The sequence below is a fragment of the Polyergus mexicanus genome, unplaced genomic scaffold (genome assembly GCF_030449975.1).
Source record: "Polyergus mexicanus isolate NDT 795.1 unplaced genomic scaffold, iyPolMexi1.0 SCAF_13, whole genome shotgun sequence".
NCBI lineage: Eukaryota > Metazoa > Arthropoda > Insecta > Hymenoptera > Formicidae > Polyergus > Polyergus mexicanus.
In genome coordinates this window covers 55,501-77,105 of record NW_027223333.1, presented here as the reverse complement: position 1 = coordinate 77,105, position 21,605 = coordinate 55,501, and the positions used below count along the sequence as shown (strand labels likewise).

The window sequence follows — 21,605 nt, the reverse complement described above, 5'->3', positions numbered from 1 at the left end:
TCCTGTTTAATCGATAATTCTATTTTTTATTTACTTGTTGACTTACATCAAACTTTTGCCTATCCTTTCACACTTTTTTTTTTCAACATTATTATTTATTTATTTAGTTCCCTAAAAGTCAAACTTTCAAAATACAAAACTACGAATTACATTATAGAATCTGACTTTGTGAAGTTTAGAGTAAAACAATCTATATATTTTATATACATTTTTGCATTATATGTATAAAAGAATATATATATATATATATATATATATATATATATATATATAATGACAAAATAAATATATTTTATAAGTGTAATGAAAAAAAAAAAAAAAAAAAAAAAAAAAAAAATAAAAAAAAATAAAAAAAAGATATCTCCTTGTAGATTTTTAAAAATTGTAATTGTATTTTTGACATGTAATAATTTGATATTTTTCATTTTTAATTTTTTTAATTAAAATTTTACTTGAATTAAATTGTAAATTTTTAGAATTTATTGCATGAGGATTAAAATTATTTTCTATGTAAATTGAGTATTTTAGTAACGAGTTTCTTTCAATTTTATTGGCTAATTATAAGATAATAATTTTTTTAGATTACAGTGTAATTTTTACAAATTTATTAAATTTTCTTCTTTATTTATTTCTTTATTAGTTAACGTGTTTCACTATTCTTTTATTTATATTGTTCTTGGTCTATGGGAAAGAATCAGACCAAGATACATACCATAGTTATATTTATAATATTAATATTTTTTTGAATAAAATGGAAGCAAAAGAGACAAAATGATCAAAAGAATAGAGATAAGGGGGAGCTTCAGTAGTTTAAATATTTTTTAAAAATATATGAAAAGACAATCGAAATACCGTAGAAGGTATTCCACCATGGACACCATAGGAAGGAAGAAGCAAGACAGGCAATGCGACAGGTCATAACAATCTGAGGACTTGAAGAAGAGGATGTTATTGATTTCCATATAGCTTTTATAATTTTACAAGTTGTAATTTTTATCTTTTTTTATTATGTATGAATTTTGAATTGTAAATTTGAACAAATTGAATAATAAATTGTAAATTGTAAATTTGGTGTTTTAACTTGGCGCCCAAATTCGGGCTTGATTCTTGGTCGGATTTCCGCGATCGTGCGCAATATTACAGCTTGCTTTTACCAGCTCTCCGACCTGCCAGTGTCGATATAGCAGCGGTGGTCGCTGGTCGGCCTCGAGCGACCCAGACGTTATGTGAAGAATTAAATCGGAGTCCTGATGGCTTTGGCTTGATCCGTAGGTAGTTGTACGCATCTTAAAAGGAATCATGGAAGAAGTTTTTCAAAACGGCAACTATCAGAGGGAGGCTAACGCCAACAACATGATCGCCGTAGAGACGCGAAAAGAGGTAAAGAGAGTTCCAGAGCTTGTTTTCCACATTCGCCTGGCAAATCGATACATAGTGCTTCGCCTTTCCAAAGTCGTGTCGCGTGTCGTGCTCGTCGTTGTAGAATCGTCGTATGACTCCAGAATTTCAGGAAAAATGAGTGCTTCCGGTTTAGACGGAAAGAGATATTAGATTTATTGATTAATTTTTTAATTAAGTTGGAGATTTTTTAATTAAAACAAATGTATGTCGCGCTGTGATCATCAGAGTTACTGCGCAGCGTTTCTCGATCGGTGTCACTGACTTGCCTCGTGTACGTATATATATATATATATATATATATATATATATATATATATATATATATGTATATACATACATACATACATACATACATACATACATACATACATACATACATACATACACACACACACATAAATACATATCATACATACATATTCGTTTCTCAATCCCCTCGTATATCTCTGTATGTTCTTGCTACAAGTACATCTGTTGCCTATCAATGTTTGTGTACTATCGTATCTTCAACCCATAGCTTCCGTGAGTGATAATGAAAGGATAAGCAATGTCTTTCAAATTTACATAACTATTTGGGGATATCAAATTTATATTATAATATATTCCAGGACTGCTTGCTGGACCATATGGAGATCTCAATAATAGAAGCTGAAAAAAGAGCAAATAAGGCGCTTAATCTAAGAGAATTCTACACAGTATATCTTATTGAAACTAAGTGAGTAAAGAAGTATAAAAATATAAATTGCATACATAACATTATATAATAATAATTGAGCACATTGTTACATGTTTGTTACATTTTATTTTTTTCTTCATAGAGTTACTGATCCAGATTTCAAAAACGCTCTAACTAGGATAAGCTCATTATGGCGACGATATACCGAATTTGAATTGCTTCGCGCTTATTTGGAAATTTCTTATCCTTACATTGTGTTACCGCCGTTACCGGAGAAGAAAGTTCTTTACGCGTGGCAAAAAGTGACGACTGATACATTCGATCCCGACTTTGTCGATCGTAGAAGAGCTGGTCTCGAGGTACGTTTTCGATCTATATTTCCAACGATAATAGTACAGTAGGAATATTGGAAAAATCTAAAAAATACTTTTATAGAATTTTCTTATAAGAGTCGCGTCGCATCCTATCCTTTCGCGCGATAAACATTTTATGGGATTTCTCCAGCAGAAGGATGGTTGGAGAGAGAGTGTTAAAGAAACAGGTATTTTATTTCTACGTATTATGCAGGTTAAAATTAATTAATGGATCATTAGATTATTATATCTAATCACATTTATTATTTTCGCATAGGATATCTGCAGATTGCAGAATCAAAACTAAAAGCGCTTAGTGTAGCAGTACGATTGAGAAAACCGGACAAACGGTTCGAAACTATAAAAAATTATGGAATTGAGCTGCAGGTATGCACTGCAAATTAAAATAATATTATTTTACGCGTAACGTTGTACTATCTTGCAGAATAATTTGTGCAATCTTCTGCGAGTGCGTGCACGCCTCGTGGAGAAACAACATAGTCTATACAAATTGCACGCAAACTACGGACGCGTCTTCAGCGAATGGAGTGCAATAGAAAGAGAGATGGGCGACGGATTGCAGGTATTATTCGTTGCATTATAAAAATAACATTGTAGCTTGATAAAGAAATCTCGATTTTACTTATTAATGGTTGCGATTATAACAGTACAATAATAAAGAAAAGAAAAGAAAAGAAAAGAAAAGAAAAGAAAAAATGAAAAAAGTAGAAAAGAAAAAAATCAGTATAAGTATAAAAATTGCAAAACACCGCATTACAGCCTGTTTTCTTAGAAATCGGGACATTACTTGGATTCATTAGCGGCAACGATAGATACCACTCTCGAGGAGGAAGAGCTCATAGCCGATCAGTTGAAGGAGTGGCTGTTTGGTGCTTCGGCATTGCAGGCTGTGGTTAGACGCAGGGAAGCCCTGCAACTTGCGAAAGACGAGGCACACGATGCCTTAACCGCCGCGTTCGAACAGAAGGAAAAAGTTATGCAAGGTATTGGAAAATGCTTGTGTATTCGAAATAACATTACAATCTTATTATTTTATTTTTTGTACAAAAATAATAAATTTTCAAGGTAAAGCCGGTTTGATGTCACGCTTATTCGGCTCCGTGGACACGGAGGAAGTTCGCGAGCTGAAGATTCTTCAGTTGGAACAGAGAATCGCGCAGCACGATGAAGCTGTAAAACAAGTGGATGAAGATTTAAAGTAAGAGACAGAGTTCTGATGATTATTCTGTTCGAAATTCATCCGTAAACGTATAATTTTTAGTAAATCACACTGATCTCTCCATAGGTCTTTCTCCATTAAAGCCATAATGGATATCGAAAGATTCCAACACCAAAAAGTCGTCGATCTGAAAGAAACTTTGGCAGCTTACTGCGTCTTGCAATTTAAACTAGCTAGGAAGGTTGATATTAAATGCAATAATACTCTTTACACTCGTTTCATTCGGCGTACTTGAATTTGGAACGATTGCATTATCTTTTTTATTGATACAGGGTCTCCAAGCTTGGCAGCACATCAAAGGTTGTCTCGAAAGTATGCCGTAAATGTGTTTATGGTGAAGCAGACTGTCACAGAACAATAATCGTTTCCGCGTCTCTCGTGCGATACACATTCCTGTATCTGTAAGTTTACTCATACGCCCTACGCTTATTATCATATCGATGTATATGATGGTTATTATTTAATGTTTTAGATTTATGTATAGGGAATATTATGTATGTATGTAATTCATGTTGGATATACATAAATATGTCGCAATACATTATTTAAATATTTATGTGTTTAATACACCGCTTATGTGCGGGCACGAATAATCAATTACAATCAATGATGCGCGAAAAAGTGATCGTACTTAATCGTGTACAACAAACCAAAACGCGATACGAAAATTTATCGTATCTGATCTGCTATATGCAAATGATCGTAATATTGTTGTAACTTTTTGTACACTTTCTTTCTCTCTTCGTTATTAAATAGACACTTTGAATAATTATATATTTTCGCTATTAAATTCGATTTAATCTTTTCATGCAGAATTATATTAATTTTTGAATAAATATGTATAATAAACATATGTATTTGCGTTATCGCAAATTAATATGCATTATCAATACAAATTAATTATATTTATTACTACTGATAGTATTTATTACGTATATTTTCAGTATTATTGTTATTATCAGATATTGTTGGTGTTTATTGTATACTTTTCTCAATTTGTAATTTATTAACAGATTATGTCGTCGTATATGATCTTTATCATATATAATATATATATATATATATATATATATATATATATATATATATATATATATACATATATCTGATCATCTCTCTCTTTTGAATTTTAAATATAGGTATTTTGTATATATTATTTTCTATGATATTATTATGCACAGATAAGTGTATAATTATTTCTTCCCGTCGCATTTAAATACTCGAAAAAATGTACAATCTATATACACTTACTTTGTATTTATTTTCTGTATAGGCACGATTATATATTGTCATATATTATATATTTTTATACATAAATTTAGCTTTATGTTATGAGCAAATAATTAAATATATATAGTTCTATCTGTATTTTTTATTATTAACAGGCATATATACATATATGGTGCATTCTCTTCTCATTTCCTAAAAAAAAAAAAAAAAAAAAAAAAAAAAAAAAAAAAAAAAAAAAAAAAAAAAATAGAACAAACTTTTTTTTGTCATCTATAGTAGAAATTCGAACGTGAACTTTGAAAAGTGCAATCAGAGGTAGATAAATATACGGACAATAAACTTGATGTCTATATGAAGATTTCATCTATGTGATTGTATTAGTCAATTTGTATTTGTTATTTTCTGTGCAGAAATATGTATTTTGATTTTTTTTAATATTCCACAGAGATAATAGAGAGATACACTCTATAAAATATATTTTACATTCATGTGAATTACTTTATATTTATTTTTTTTACAGACACGATATTATATAATATTCTAGACATTTTATTAGACATATATCTGGCTTTATGTTATGATCAGATAATAAAATAATATATATATGATCAATTTATATCTATGTCAGTTTGTTTTTATCAAACATAATGCTTACTCTATTTTATTTTTAAAAAATATTATTTTTTTATTTTTTTGTTACATGTCACAGAAATCCACATGAGTGCGCGTGCAAAATTTAAAAATACTATTATTAGCTTTATAGAGAAAAAGCATTGCAGAAAATAAATTTAACGCTTGTTATTGCGGATATTTTGTTCATATATTTCTATTAATCGTTTAGTTCGTTTTCACCATTTAATCATTTAATGTAGCAAAACATGCGCGTTGTATATTTTTAAAATATTGCAAATAGAGAAATTATGTCATTGAATATATTTTCTATTGTTTATATGCAGCTTCATAAAATTATTTCCTGTCAACTCAAATATATACCTGCGCATCTGTCAAAATATTAAAGATAATTATATCTTAGTCACGAACTCCCGAAATAATTTTCAGGGAGAAATACGAAAATAGGTATGATCCTAAATACAGTTGCGTTATTTATGAAATTATAGATAACTGTGTTATGATATGCAAAATATAGGAACGCAGTAAAATTTTTTTTACCGAACAGGATTCACAGCTAGTTTAATAGGAGAAAAGAGAATAAGAAAGCAGAAATTTTAAGACACAGATGTCTACCTATGTGTGCAATTATTAAAAATATCGATACTTGAAGTGTACATGCAATTACCAATAAGTTTAAATAAAGGATATGCGATTAAAATTAATAAAAAAGACGATAGAGAATTTATTACAGTTAATTATTTACACTTATATCATTCGCATAACAAATATCACATTTTCAAAATTCAATCGACATAAAGAGAGAGCCACAATATCTTACACCAAATTATACGTTACAAGATTACATTCTATATACAATAATTACAAAAAAATTGTCAATGCAACTGTTTTTAAAGATTTCGATTTGCAATGAATTCGATATACAGTATATTCTGATGATCAGAAATCAACAGAAATAGCTTTATATATATATATATATATATATTTTTTTTTTTTTTTTTAAGAATATATTTACAGGTAGGAGTGTGGGTTTATTTTAAAATCAACTCGTATGATTTATCGCACGCGATGTCAAAGACATCCACACAAGATGCATTCATAAAATGCTTGACACATATATTAATCGTTGATGTCCATGAGATGCGCGTGTTATGCATTACATAGTATTTACATGTGTTTTAAATAATCACCTTAATGATTGATTGCTATGTATAATATAATGCGTTCATGTTTGATGATAATTATTTATTATGATATTTGCGTATTTAACAAAATATTTGGCACTTTGTCACTCTTTGTTTCAGAAGCAGAGAATAAACGACGAAAAAAATCAAATAAAATTTTATTAATTCAATTTTATATTTTTTATAGAGATCTTTTTGTTTAAATTAAATATTTTTATATTCAATATTTTAATTATCCATTAAAAGCACTCTGATATCGAAAATACGAGAATTCAAAAACAAAATAAAAAACAGGATGATACATAATATGTTCATATCATCCTGTAGTATGTACATATATATATATATATACATATTCGTGCTTTAATAGATTGAAGTAATATAAAAGAAAATGTTTGGTGATCAATGAATGCATATTTGACTACAAGAGTACATTCCAGCAAGATTTCTGAGTTGGAGAGATCGCTGTGTGCAATTTGATTTATTACCATATCACTACGATATAAGATCGCAATATTCTTGACATGTTTATCATTTTGATGCTCTAAATTTATTTGTAGATGCAGCACGTCGGACGCCAACATTGAGCGACAAAACTCGCGTGGCAAATGCGGATGGTATATCACCGTGTCAAATTTTCTGGCTTTTCTTCTGAAAATTTTCTTATCCTCTACGCTCGTCGAATCCTCGTTAAAATTTTCTTAAATTAATCATGAGAATCGGAATTACAAACGTTATTCTTGTTTCAGTCTTTTACCTTAGTAAAGAAAGTTCTCAAAATCACGATCTTGGGAGAACTTTCAAGTCATCATTTTGGTCGTACTATTGTACTATGTCACATTATCTTTCTTCAAGTAACGATTGTTAATGATATTGCATCATTCGCGGAAAATGCAGATTAAAAATATCAGTCTTCTCAAAGATTTTGAATCTTACAAAAACATTCAGACAGGTCGTTGTTCGTTGTTATCGCGGATATTCCACATTGTCATTGGCAGTTCCTCACGAGGATTTCCGGTTTCGTCGAATACGCAATCCTCGGGCATGGTTGATCCACGAGAAAATTTGAAAACTTTAAAGCCAGGCAGCCACTTTAGAAATCTCGACCATTTTTTTCCCGAATCTCCTATATTGGACGCGTGTACGCTCTTGTATATCGTTCTCTTCGTCCACGATGCGTCCTGGTTCTTGCGAATCGATCGATTCTTGCCACGTTTGCCTTCCTGCGACTTGTGATGCTCATTATAGAGCGGCCGCAAATTGTTATTGTTCCTCGTCTCTTTAGCATGTTTCTTCCGCACTGAATTCGTTCTGGTAGACTCTGGTAATTTTTCTGAAATATTCATCGATTGCCTTTGACTGTCTTCCACAGAATTTCCTGAACCTTCTACGCTGTCCGCTATTATACCAGATCCTTCACCGGATCCTCCTTCAGATCCTCCACCGGATCCTCTTCCAGATCCTCTCCCCGATGCTGCACCGGTTCCCGCTATCCTGGAACCATAAGCACCAATGGTCCTTTGTTGAGATCGCGACAGGCTTGAATATGAACGTTGCTCGTGACGTGCTGGCAATCCAGCAAGTCTGCAACTTTTTGATAACGTCTCCTGGAACGATTTGAACGATATTTATGACAAATAAGATATATTGTGTAAAAACAGATAAAATTATATATATATATATATATATATATATATATATATATATATATATATATATATATTGAAGCAATAACAATTTAAGAGAAGCTTGTTTATTATAAAAATATAAATTTGAGATACTTTTTCAAATTATTGTATCATTTTTTCTACAATGTTGCAATATATATATATTTTTATATAATATTATATATTTTTTAAAGAAGTATTTTTATTTTTATTTTTATTTAAATTTTAAATGTATATGCATTGTTGTTATATTACTAATTTCAATTTCTTGTAATAAATGTTTTATAACTTTGATAAAAAAAATTAAGTTATCAATTAAAATAATTTTCAGACAGCATCTAGTTTATTTCAATTTAGATTCCTTACCATAAACGCTTTGCGGAATTTATTCGACATAATATTGTAAAGGATCGGGTTGATCGTCGTGGATACATAATAGAAAACGCCCGATATATAGGTCATTAAGAGGTTGAGGAACTCCATCCACGGGCCGTTCGATGTGATATGATCCTCCGTATTAGTCCCATATATGGCGATTAATCGTTGTACATGAAACGGGGCCCAACAAATGAAGAATGCTATCACTACCGCGACTGCAACAATACAAACGTAAATGTTTGTTTGTAGAATTTGCTACAATTGTTTTGTAACAAATGTATGCATCAGTATTATTACCTATCTCCTTTTACAGCAAATTATTATTTGCAATATAGAGATCGATCTTTCCTCAGAAGCTTATATGGTAATAGTGAGTACAAGCTTAATGAGCCCAAGCTACTCGAGCTTTTCTCAAGCCTGGAAGCTTTCAATTCTGGCTATTCAAATCTCTTGGGGATTTAAAGAGACTTAATAATAACAGATAATGTTTAAATATTCGAAATATTAATATTACGGAGTCGTTAAATAGTCTGTTTTGCATTATATTTTTTTTTGTTTCTAATATATAAATTATTTTTTAATCTTTTCCTTGATTTTATTACACTTAGATAGTTTAATCAATCACATATACACAATAATAGGTTGATGGAATGTAAACACCGAGTAATATTATATAATATAATATTATAATAAATAATTTTACTAACGCTAATTGTAAGTGACGTCCAGAAGCAGAGATCAATAATTCATTGAATTAGATGTCATGGTTACATAATAAAAATATCCTGTATGTTTAAAAGTTTCGTTAATTTTATATACATTCGAAAAATAAAAAAGCCATATTTTATCGCAAATATTTTTTTAATAAAAAATGAGAATGGATGAATAATAAGATGAATAATAAGGAAAAATTTAATTCGCGAATAAATTGAATTATGTTTACAAGATTGGAGATTTCTTTTATAAAATAGTTTCATAACATTCCAAGTATCAAGGCATAATTAATATTGTCTGTATCAACAAATAAAGATTTATCAAACTAATGTAATTATGGGAGACGTTAACAAAATTCGATATTTTTCTCGATAAAAAGCAGTACGATAAAATGGACGCTATAAATACTTTGAATTTTTGCTTAATTACGTCGTTATTGAAATATGTTAAGAGAAATCTGTACGTTTTTCATTAATGACCTATACATTTTTATGGAGCATAATGCGTTGGTTTTTTTAACAAATGTTATACTATGCTAAATTATTTTTTAATTAAATTTTTCAAAGGGAGATTTATGAACGCGTGTCAATAAAAATTTATTTCTTTGTCAAATTTCTACATTGACGTTTACTCATGCCACTCATACGAGATGTTCTGTTTTATTTTACTAAAACTAAATCGTATGATAGATATCATATAAATTTTATTATGTCTCAAAAAATATTCAAACCAAAGATAATATTGCGTTGTTTATATTGTATTAAAATAACCGCATATTTCGCTCGCAACATAATTTGCAATTGCGTCAACAAATATCTTGTGATTTCTGAATTTTTCCGCATATCTTCCTTTGCAAATTATGTTTACAACTTTTTGAATTTCTTTTTTATTATTATATGAAAGAAAATGCGAGGTGCTTAAACGTGATTATTTCCTACCAGATGTAATTATATCTTATTAAATCTGCTTATCATCCATTATTTTAAACGAGTATAATTGTAAACGATAGAGTGTATCATTATAGTATTATATAACCTTGCAATATATTTTTTTCTCTTTCCTTTTATATAGATTATTATAAATGTTCTGTATATGGTATACTATGTATATAAGAGCAAATAAAAATGTGTTATATATGCCATTATAATATGAAATAAAATTAAGAGGTGTTATGTGAAAATAATGTTTTTTTCCACAGAAAATAATTTGTTATAAAAAATTAAAAATTTTTTAAATAAAAATAATATATCTTTAAATTGTAAAAAAATATATTTATTGTAAATAAAAATGTCTTTAATTAAATTTCTAAACAGAGAATGAGATAAAAATATCTGAAATTATCTGCATGACTTACAATTAGTTTAGATTTTATTTTTTCTTTTTCTAAGTTTTTCATAAATCATGTCATTCAGATCTGTGCTAAATATTTATATTTCACATTCTCCCTCTTATTATTCAAGATATGTAATTTTTGTGTATTTTTACAAAAATTATCTTAAAATTTCTTAGATTATATCTCATTTAATTTCTTCGTGTTATATATCGAATTATGTATTTCATATTTTATATATTGGTGACATATATCATATGTAATTTGTATATATATGTGTATAAACTTTGTTTATATATACATTTAATTGTTATTATCCTTGCTTTTTAGATTATTATCTATTTTACACCACATATTAATAGAGAGTTATAGTTTATATTTTATATCATTGTATATTTTGCATCACTTTTCCATCCGAATTTAACTTGTATTAGTTCCTATTAGATATATATTGTATAATGATAGACTTTAGTAACAAATGTATGGTAAATAATGGATGTAATGATCTATAAATTTTATATATCTTGACACTGTAACATATATCAAAAGCCAGAAAGAGAAGGATATCCCGTGACACAATCGATTCTCGATTTTATCTGCTCGCATGCTTTTCAGGAGAGAAGAAAAGCCGTGTCGTAGGAGGTGTGACAAATGTTTGGCATTCTTTACTGAATACTTTACATCCATTATGATTAATTGTTTTGATTGAATCGATTATGCCTGATCTACATCGAGAAAAAAAAGTTGTTAACTTGACTAAATGCGTTCAACTGATCACCATTTTTTAAATTGAAATATTTAACTGCTTAAATCAAATATGTCATGTTAGATTTAAAGTATCGTATTTAATCTAAATACTTAAATATTTTAATTAAAGAAATAGTAATCAGCTGAACCCATTTAAGTTAAGAATTTATTTTTCTCGGTATAGAATTTAATGTAAGATCTTATAGCGAGCAATGTTCAAATTCGCGGAAAATTTAAACTTGTGACTAATAGCCTGGGGAAATACATCGTGGGGAAATACGTGTGTTGAACGGCAAAGCTTATTAAACTTGTACGGGCAGAGTTTGCTTTGTCAACATAATACGAATGCAACTGAGAGACACTGCAGCTTGAGTGCGCAATGCCCTTTGCATAAGCTCACCTACTTTGTAGCTAGTTGCAACTTCTATGTAAATATCAAAAATTTGATTATCTTCTCATCGGAAATAATATTTTATAATGTAATTGAACAATAATTTGTAGTGTATAAGAAAAACAGTTTGCCGCGAAAATCATTTATGATCCATTTTCATATGCGTGAACTTATTATGCAAACATAAAAAGAAGTAGATAATGATCGCGAGGCACGATGAAGAACGGCAAGATATAATTCATAAATATGCGTGAAATTAATCGGCGATATTTTCCGAAGAAACTGGTTTGTCTTTTTTTCTTTTTTGTTTTTTTTTTTCGCTGCGTCATGTGTAATATTCCGTAGTCAAATATATAAAATGCGACATTCATATAACTGATAAAATGATTCACAAAATTAAATACATAATATCTTTCAACGTGATATAAAATTATGTTTCATATTATATTATTTAAAACTATGAGAAAAGAGAGAGAAAATGATATATTAAATTATACGGTTTAAATTACAGTTTTATTGCAAACTTTGAGGAAATTTGATTATTCGCTATTACAATATATCTAATGCGAAAAGTAATAATAATGTATTTGACATGATTAGTAAAATTTTGCGGAAACACATCATCAATTGTTTAAATGCGAAGAGCCGCTGATGATCGAGTCAATAGTGTTATGTATAATACGAGCGAATATGCAAGAATAGATAACTTGCACTGTAATGTATTATATTATATTTTTAATATAATTTGTTGATTATGTTAAATTATTATAACGATGGTGATGCAATGATGATGAAGTGCTTTGTTTAATGTGATAAAGTGATTGAAGATGTTGGCGCGTATATTTTTCTTTTTCCATTTTAATAGACACTAATTTATCAAGGTTTCAATAATTATTAAAATAAATTATGCTTAATAATATATATCTTCTCTCTGTCGTTATTTAAAAATACTGCATTAAATTATCTCCGATGCGCATTTATCATTGCAAATAATAACAAGTTGACGGATTGATATCATCATAGGAAAACGCAATCTTTATTACGTTCAATATCTGCGCCACATATAACGGATAATAAAAAAATATACTGCTGGAAAATCCATAGTAACTGTCGTAAGAGACCCATTTATCCGGAAAGGCACTTGGAGAATGGTATTAGATTCGTCAGAACACAATCAATCTATTTTTTTTTTGGATTTCTCCTCCAGTTAATTTAGGGCTGTTGTCATATCCGTGTTTTGCTTTCATCTGGAAGAGATTGATCGGGAATAAAGAATAAATTGCGATGTTTTTGCTTTTGTTTCTTGAGATTGCGGATTTTGTTTCTTTCCGTCTCATGTAAATATCATAATCTTGTGCGTTATAAGTACGATCAAAAATTTGAATTTTATTAAATTCGATAAAAATTGGCACAGATATCAAATAAAACATCGAAATACAAATTGTTCGTATAAATACGTCGAAAAATTAAAAAATGTAACATGTATTTTCAAGAATGATATGTTTTTCATGATTGATGTTTTTTATTTATAACACAATATTATTTTTTTTATATTTACATTTTATACAGTATCATCTTGATTTATTTTTTTTTCCAATCAAAAATTAAGATTACAAGGATTAAATCTTTTTTTTTTTTTTTTTGCGATATTAACGCTGAGAAACAATTCATCTGATGGTAATTATGCGTGATATGTTTGATTACTCGAATCACTGAAATCGAATGTTTCTCACGGCTATACGTGAGATATCTTGGAAAAACATCCACGATTGAAGATATCCTCCCTACCGTTTTCACAGCCGATAATAATTCGTCTCTTTTGCGACGATCTTCCGCAATTCATCCTTCTCGCTATTATCAGAAACCGACGATGATTTATCCCGCAGAAAGATTTGTTTTTCTTTAGACCACAACCCCGCATTTTCCAGACGAAAATGATCGGTAGCATGTTACTTTATATGCGGGACGTACATTGAATATTCAAAAGCGCGATATTCAGCGACACCCGAAAAATATTCCATATCTTTGACATCGACGTTGACAATGTGCTTAATAAAAATGTAAATGTTAATTGTGTTGTAAATATTAAAAAAATATTTTAAGTATTAATTTATACGCAGAACAAAAGAAAAACGTTTTTTTCCTCGGCTGAATCATCAATAATTCTTCTATCTATGTTATCGAGAACATGTAATAATATTTACTATTGAGAATTGATCAATAGTCTCGTTGCAACAATTAGTCTAAGTCTATCAATAAAAATTTAATAAATCAATCAATCAATATGATGAGCAGCGCGTATTAGCAGAATGAATTTGCCATAACATTGTCGGATATAATGTGCACATTATGCTCAATCAGAGCGCGAGACATTTGATCTTTGTATATGTACCTGGTTATAAAAGAGTCTGTCGTCAACCAGACGCTCGCATCAGACATTACCGGTGTTTTTGATAGATTACTAATCATAAAAGATACATATGGCTCTCGTCTCCTTGCATCATTTTAAACATGCCGGTCATAAATATCGTCAGATTTTAGATCGCGCATTAAAAAGTACAATTATCATACAAACTGGGCAATATGTGTGACTCTTTTATGCAACTGTCGATATGTTGATAATTCTTCACTCAAACTTAAATCAACTTTAAAAACTTGAAGAACTTAATTAAAAATTTATAAACGATATGAAAATTTTCCGCACTCGTTAGGAAAGGATCATAAAAACATATTAGATTAAAATCGTGTAGGCACGCGCGAATTTTCACCGACGAGTTTATTAACAAACTAATTACATCTTGTCGCGCGATCAAGGAACTTCGATCAAATTTATCATCCTAATGCTTGTACTTGTAGATATTATCAATTATTAGACAAAAGTATTCTCTCTCTCTCAAATATATATAATAAAATTAATTTCTAGTGCTAGATTTGAATTCCTATCGATTATCCTTAAATATTTTTTTGTATATTGCATATTTGTATATTGTATAATATATAAATTTATATATAAAAATATTATATAAAAAAATAAACGTAAAATATATAAAAATAACTAAAATATATAAAAATAACTAAGTTTCGATTTCGACATTGATAGTCTTGTGTATTTTCAAGCAACTTTGATAGAATTATTTTTCTTCGAGTGACTTTGATAGAATTTCAGAGAGGAGAAAAAATTGAAGATAAAACAAACAAACGAGAAAGCAATATGTACTTTTTGTGTGTTCTTCTTATTTTAAATGTAATGTTTCTGAATCTTTGTAAACTCTAGAACTCTGGAGGATGATCGATGGATATTTAAATAGATTTCATTCGAGTGTTCTAATTAAATTTTCATTTACTACAATCGTTTATCTCTTATCAGACTCTATGAAAGAAGTACCTTTCATGATAAGCGACGGAATAAAAAAGTTAAGTGAGAGCGCATGAAACTTTCGATACTGTATCGGTAAAATGTAATTTCTTTCTCGCAGTATGTGTCTTTACTCAATGATTAAAAATTGACCATGTCTGTCGGACAATATTTTATCAGTTACGATCAAATGATAATTTGTGATTATATATAGAAAGATATTTTATATATATATATATATATATATATATATATATGGTATATAAACTAAAGTTACGTTACCTCTACATTATCTCTTTAATGAAAAGGCTACGTTTTCAAGGATATGCAGTTGATACGACTAATCTATTCGTGTATTATTAATTATCTTATTACAGATATCATATTATCACGAATAAAATTTTCATACATGCATAAAATTTGCATTTATTAATGAAAGATAAAAATTGCTGGAAAAAACGAATTGTATTAATTTATTGTACCTAACAAACAGCAGATTTTTATCATGTTTTCATAGAAAATTATTTTTTTGAATTATATAAAACCGCGAAATTTTTCATGAATTAGTTGAAAATCACGAAATATTATATTTCACTCGTAATATCTCGTTTATGTTTTTCTCAGCGCATTTATGTTCTACGGAAGTAAATCCAGTGATTATTTCAATTCTCTATAAGGTATTGTCAATAGCTGGCACAGTTTCTCAGAGAATCGTTGGTTCGCGTTACAGCAAAGAAGAATTAAATTTAATTTTCCGTCTATATACGTGTGCGACATATATCGAGCGTTTCATGTTACTGGTGTGTGATTACGGTGCCATTCGTCATGTTGATTGCTTTATTTATTTGAATTTGATGTATAAAAGTGGAGATGATTAAAGGGCACTCAAGGCAACATTAAAGCGACACAGTTATTGCATATATATGCGTGACAGCTATTAGTCCATGGAATTTTCCAACAATTCAAACTTTACTGGAACATTAAATTGAATGGACTTTCCGAGAAACAAAATCGGATTACGCTCGACGAGCGGAAGAATCTGCAAGAAGTTGAAGATAATAATATTTACAATGTGAAAAGAATAAAAAAATTCGATCATATCTATGCGATGGATAATAAAACTAAAGTCGCATTATGTCTAATTTGACACGACGCATTATGTTGCCATGCGTTTGAAATAAGTTATGCGGAAATAAATTTATTTTGAGACACTGTGTATTCGGTGAAATGTTCCATATTTGTTTACTAGCTTTGAAGATGCCTCAAAGCATCGTACTAAATTCAGCGGGATGTAAACTTTAAGTTCTCCAGGTCGCGCTCACGGTGGCGCCTTGCGGTTGTAAAACCACTGTATCGCGCGATCCATACGAGGAATATTGCTCTATGAATGTTAATTTTCCGTTACATAGTAACGAAGATAACAAGTATACGAAATTATAATTTAATATATTAATTTGATAATATTTAATTTTAATTTAAAATTTATTTGTAGGTGCAACGAGAAAGAAAGAGAGAAAAGTAGGAATAAGAAGCGGCAGAAACTCTAGTTCCTCCGATAAGAAGATAAAAAGATTTTTTTTATATTAAAGCGACATATCTCTAAATATGAACAAATAGCATTTAATAAGAGAGAACGTTATAGAGATACAGCTACATCAGCGGCAGACAAATACCATATATCTCTTGGAGACCTGGAAACATGAGCGCGGCCCCATCATTCTTTCAAAGATGTATGTACATAATAAATATAGTACGAATTCTATAGCACTGCGAGTTAAATGATTTTTACTAAATTTTGGAATTAATGAAAATAAACACCAGCGTTGAATTACGCGAAAGATTATTTAGCCATTGAAATAATAAAAGATGTAATAAAAGTTTAGATATATACGAAATAATATTAATGCTCAATTATACTACGAGAAGATCATAGGAATAAACATAAATAAAATTACTTATTAACGATCAAACAATGATCATTTATTTTCGAACTTTTGCTCTGCTATGCGAATAATTTTGATAAAATGTAGAATTATAGGGCAGCCAATAAGAGAGCATTCAATAAGAACGTATCGACCGATGTAAAAATAACTGACACCATAGATTCTCCTTTCGAGTTTACACATTCGATATAGAGATAAACTTTCTCCGCTTGCCCGAAGAAGTAATACAAAGTACACAAAATTGTAATATATGCAGATGCATTTGTGTATCAAAATAATGTGCGGTCCCGGTGTTTGTTCAACTACAGTACAACTAACTGTAATGAAATGATTATCGCTGCAAACGATCTCTTTTTTTCTTTACATACGCGTGACTTTTACGCGCGCAATTTACGTAGTAAATTTTTCGATTTCTGCTAAATTATGAAATAATTGAAAACGGAAAATGAATTGTTATTTTATCATCGATTTCAGTTAACGCGTTGATGACCGTGGGATAAAAATAAATTCATTCGTAGACACATGCATAAATTTTGTCTCAAGCTGAATTAATCAATCGAATCGAACGTGGACTGCATGTGTAATATTATGATATAAAACTGTTACGGATGATAATTTTTCATGTTACATAACAATTTCGCGTTGCGTGAAAAACGAGTATTCTCGGTATATCTTTAATATTAATCATGCCGCATTTATATATCAACATTGAACAATTCATGGCAAAGTTTAATGTCTGATCTGAGATTTTTAACGCAAATTTTGAGACGGTGAAAAGTAGGCATGCATATTTAAAACGCTGAATTAAACTCGCATAAGTAAACAGCTTCTTCTGTCCAATCCTTGATGGTGATATATAATATCCATGTTGCGTAATATAATACTATGCCCCGTTATGTATTTACTCAAAAATGTGTAGTTTATTTCGGGAAACTTATTTAATAATTTTTTTTTAATAACTCTTTAAGTAATTTTTTTTTCAAATATAGAATTTTTACCGTCTTGCAAAAATATTTTGACTTCTCTGGCAAATATTTAATTTCTGCTTTTATTGATTAATTTTAATGACAAACTATTGTTTATTTCTGAGCTATCACAAGCAGTTAATCGCTTTTATTATAGTATGTTAATATTTACGTGATAATTAAACGAATTTAAGCTATGCAAGCGGCTGCGCTCTATTATTACGGACAGCTGAGCGCTGAACAACATCACGATATTAATTTACGGTTTGCTGAATCGTTAACATATTTATACCTAACAACGAGATCATTTATGAAACGATTTCAACATCTATCAAATGGCATGCAAACTACCAATAGATGATTTGCTCGTAACCTTATTTAATTGCGCAATCGAGTATTGCGTGCTGTCGATCCGTTCTTCAATTGTTTCACCAAACGCAGCTCAATTTAAGCCGATAATTGAATTTGAATAAATAAATTGTTTATTATTATTGCAAATTAAAAGTCACGCTACGGATAAAGAGAGATACCTCACGCGAAAACTCACATAGCATCTTCAACACCCTCCTGGACGATCTCCCAGGATGTCTGCAGTTTTTCATTGACTCGGTTCTGCCCGAGACAGTCATGTTCGACTTCCTGAGCTTGAGGCCGATCAGCGCGTAGAGGAACGTGATGAGGCACATCGGCAATACAAAAAACAAGAACGTGGATAGTTCGAATGAGTGATCGATGATGATCCTCTTGACCGTGCACATAACCATGTCGGGATGATCGCTGTGCTGGACCACGCCGAATTGCAATGCCTGCGGTAGCGCGCAGGCCAAGGCCATCAGCCATATCACGAGGATCAGCTTGATCACGCGTGACAGATTTGACAGAGTCTGTGAGAGAAATGGATGACAGATCGCCACGTATCTTTCGACGGTGAAGGCGGCGATAGTGAGCACGGACGCGTTCACCGATGTCTCCGAGGCGAGGCCGCGTAGCACGCAGAAATCCTCGCCGAAGATGTACGGGTATTTGCACCAGACCATGTACATCTCCGCCGGGAGACCCGACACGAGTAGCAACAGGTCGGACATGGCCAGACTGAAGAGATAATAATTCGTTGCAGTGTGCATGGACTTGTTGCGCGCGATCACGATGCACGTGCTAACGTTGCCGATGATGCCCGTGAGAAAGATAAGCGCGTAAATTACGGTCACCGGTATCACCACGTATAGAGAATCCCGATATGGACCGAATGACACGACGGAGAAATTGGACGTGTCATTAAATAAATATCGCTCCGATAACGCCAGGCCATCATTGTAGCTGACCTTTGTGCAGGTGCCGTTTGAGAAGTTCGATGATACCGTAGGGGTCATTATGATCCCGATTATACGACGCGCACGAAAATACCTCCGTTTTTCGACATTTTTCGAACCCGATTTCTTTCCCGATAGTTTGCCACGAAATTGATGCGATATTTTTTCGTCTTTTTCGTCGACGGTTAGTTGGTCTCATACAAAGTAGATAAATGGAATTTTCATTGGTTTCATGCGCCGTTAGGTTCTAGCACACTTCTTCTTCTTCTTCTTCTTCTTCTTCTTCTTTAGTGATAAAAGTTTTTAAGTTTTCCTCTATTTTATCCTTATTTTGACCGCAGGATACATTGGCTTCTCACAAATAACAAGAGTGAGAAGAGAAACATGATCCCTGTTTGATTCAACTTTGATTCAACATATAAAATCCCCCTTATATGTCAAAGTTAGATTTCCTGGATCTCGCGTCTTTCGAATATTTGTTCTTCGACCGATAACTCGCGTTATCACTTATTTAATTACCGAAGCGATCACTTATTTCATTACTCGAGGTCGCGAGATGCTTCACGTAACTCGTTCGAAAACAAAAACAGAAACGTCATAGCAAAGTTTTTTATTAGATATCACTTCTATCGTTTAATTTTTGCATTGACGAAGCTTTTTTTTATTCAGTCTTCTCATGCGCGCGATCACGTAGTAGTCTCACTAGGGGACAATTTCGCTTGTATCTTCGCCGTGTTTGTTTTCCTCGAGGGGGAGTTTGTTCACACTCTCGAGGAGCGGATAGTCTACCTGCCGCTACGGACGCTGGTCGAATCACGACTGTCGACGCCGCGACGCGCCGAAGGACGCCGGCTGTTCCTCCATCCGGCAAGTTCAGCGCTGGCGCGCCGATACGATACCTTTAGATATCACTCGAGAATCAGTAAGATTCCCCATTTTTACGTATATTTTCTTTCGACAATGCGAACAATGACGAGCTCCCATTTTTTTTCTCCTTTTTTTTTTACAGTCGGCAGCTGTATAGCTGCGCCTATAGATCGGCCACGCTCGTTTTTCTTTTACGTTTATTTGGGGCCGAAATATTGTACGAGTTCGCAATGTCATCGCACGTCTCTCCAGATTGGATTATATTTATATATTTATTTAGTAGCTGACAAGAGTAAGTGTCCGTTCTCGCCACTCTCGTCGTTCTCATTTTTTTTCTTACATATAAAACTTGTCCTTACCTTCTTATCACGCTATGCATTTATATCTCTACGATTTAGCTTTAAGAGAGAAAAATATCAAACTAAATATGCAAATATGTCAATTTTAAATTTTAGTTTCGGAAAATATCTTTTCTGGTACGTTGGACGTTGAAAATTTAAAGAGCAAATGATTTTACATATTTTTATATTATAGCAATAAACCTTTTGAGTGAGAGCATAATTAATCTATCATTTAGAAATGTTAACGTACTAATTAAACTCGATAAATGTGAAATATCAATAATTTCTATGGGAATTATTATTGGAAGTAATCTTTGCTATTGTAGAAAAGTATAATTTTCTTGCTTCAATTAATCTAATTTCCTGATTTTGGAGTTTTGCTTTTGCAAACCAAAAAAGATTAACGTGTTCACACAAGTACTTTTTTATAATATATTTATGATTTATATTATACATTTCCTTTATTCTAATTTTTACATCTTTTTATATTTTTTTGTAATTTATTAAAAGTTTTATTCACTTTTTGGATCATAAAACATTTCGATATATATATTATAATTCTATTGTTTATATATATATATATATATATATATATATATATATATATATATATATATATATATAGCATAAAAATAAATAAGACTCGAGTTTAATCATATTTGTGGAAATGTATGAAAAGAAGCGACAATTGTTTAATCAAATGACAAAATAATCGGTAGGTAGAATCATTCACAATTGCATGCACTTCTATGCACGCGTCGCGTGTGCCTCGTTGTAATTTAAAACCGCATAAACTCAATGGAAATTCAAATCGCGCAAGAGGCGATATTAATGCGTAAAGCATTTGTTTTGCGTGCAAAATTTAATTATCTGTGCTTTATCA

General features: G+C 30.7%; 2 protein-coding genes across 2 annotated transcripts; one reads left to right on the top strand and one right to left on the bottom strand.

Moving 5' to 3' along the window:
- The first annotated feature begins 1,164 nt into the window (after nucleotides 1-1,164).
- On the top strand, nucleotides 1,165-4,641 carry LOC138938566 (sorting nexin-4). The gene is made up of 10 exons (XM_070305637.1): nucleotides 1,165-1,380; nucleotides 2,010-2,116; nucleotides 2,220-2,436; nucleotides 2,513-2,618; nucleotides 2,708-2,817; nucleotides 2,876-3,013; nucleotides 3,224-3,434; nucleotides 3,517-3,649; nucleotides 3,737-3,851; nucleotides 3,943-4,641. The coding sequence occupies exons 1-10, from the start codon at nucleotides 1,300-1,302 to the stop codon at nucleotides 3,991-3,993; spliced, it is 1,269 nt and encodes a 422-aa protein (XP_070161738.1). The 5' UTR covers nucleotides 1,165-1,299; the 3' UTR covers nucleotides 3,994-4,641.
- Nucleotides 4,642-6,351: 1,710 nt separating this feature from the next.
- Nucleotides 6,352-20,431, bottom strand: LOC138938795 (pyrokinin-1 receptor). The gene is made up of 3 exons (XM_070306063.1): nucleotides 18,752-20,431; nucleotides 8,748-8,974; nucleotides 6,352-8,321 (listed from the first exon to the last, which is right to left on the bottom strand). Exons 1-3 carry the CDS (start codon nucleotides 19,572-19,574, stop codon nucleotides 7,659-7,661), a joined length of 1,713 nt encoding a protein of 570 aa, XP_070162164.1. The 5' UTR covers nucleotides 19,575-20,431; the 3' UTR covers nucleotides 6,352-7,658.
- Between the last annotated feature and the right edge of the window lie 1,174 nt (nucleotides 20,432-21,605).

Coding starts and splice junctions, on each gene's coding strand:
- LOC138938566 (XM_070305637.1), top strand. CDS start 1,300: ATGGAAGAAGTTTTTCAAAACGGCAACTATCAGAGGGAGGCTAACGCC. Junction 2,437..2,512: donor GTAGAAGAGCTGGTCTCGAG/GTACGTTTTCGA, acceptor ATACTTTTATAG/AATTTTCTTATAAGAGTCGC. Junction 3,435..3,516: donor GAAGGAAAAAGTTATGCAAG/GTATTGGAAAAT, acceptor TAAATTTTCAAG/GTAAAGCCGGTTTGATGTCA.
- LOC138938795 (XM_070306063.1), bottom strand. CDS start 19,574: ATGACCCCTACGGTATCATCGAACTTCTCAAACGGCACCTGCACAAAG. Junction 8,975..18,751: donor GAGGGTGTTGAAGATGCTAT/GTGAGTTTTCGC, acceptor GTATTGTTGCAG/TCGCGGTAGTGATAGCATTC. Junction 8,322..8,747: donor AATTCCGCAAAGCGTTTATG/GTAAGGAATCTA, acceptor AAATCGTTCCAG/GAGACGTTATCAAAAAGTTG.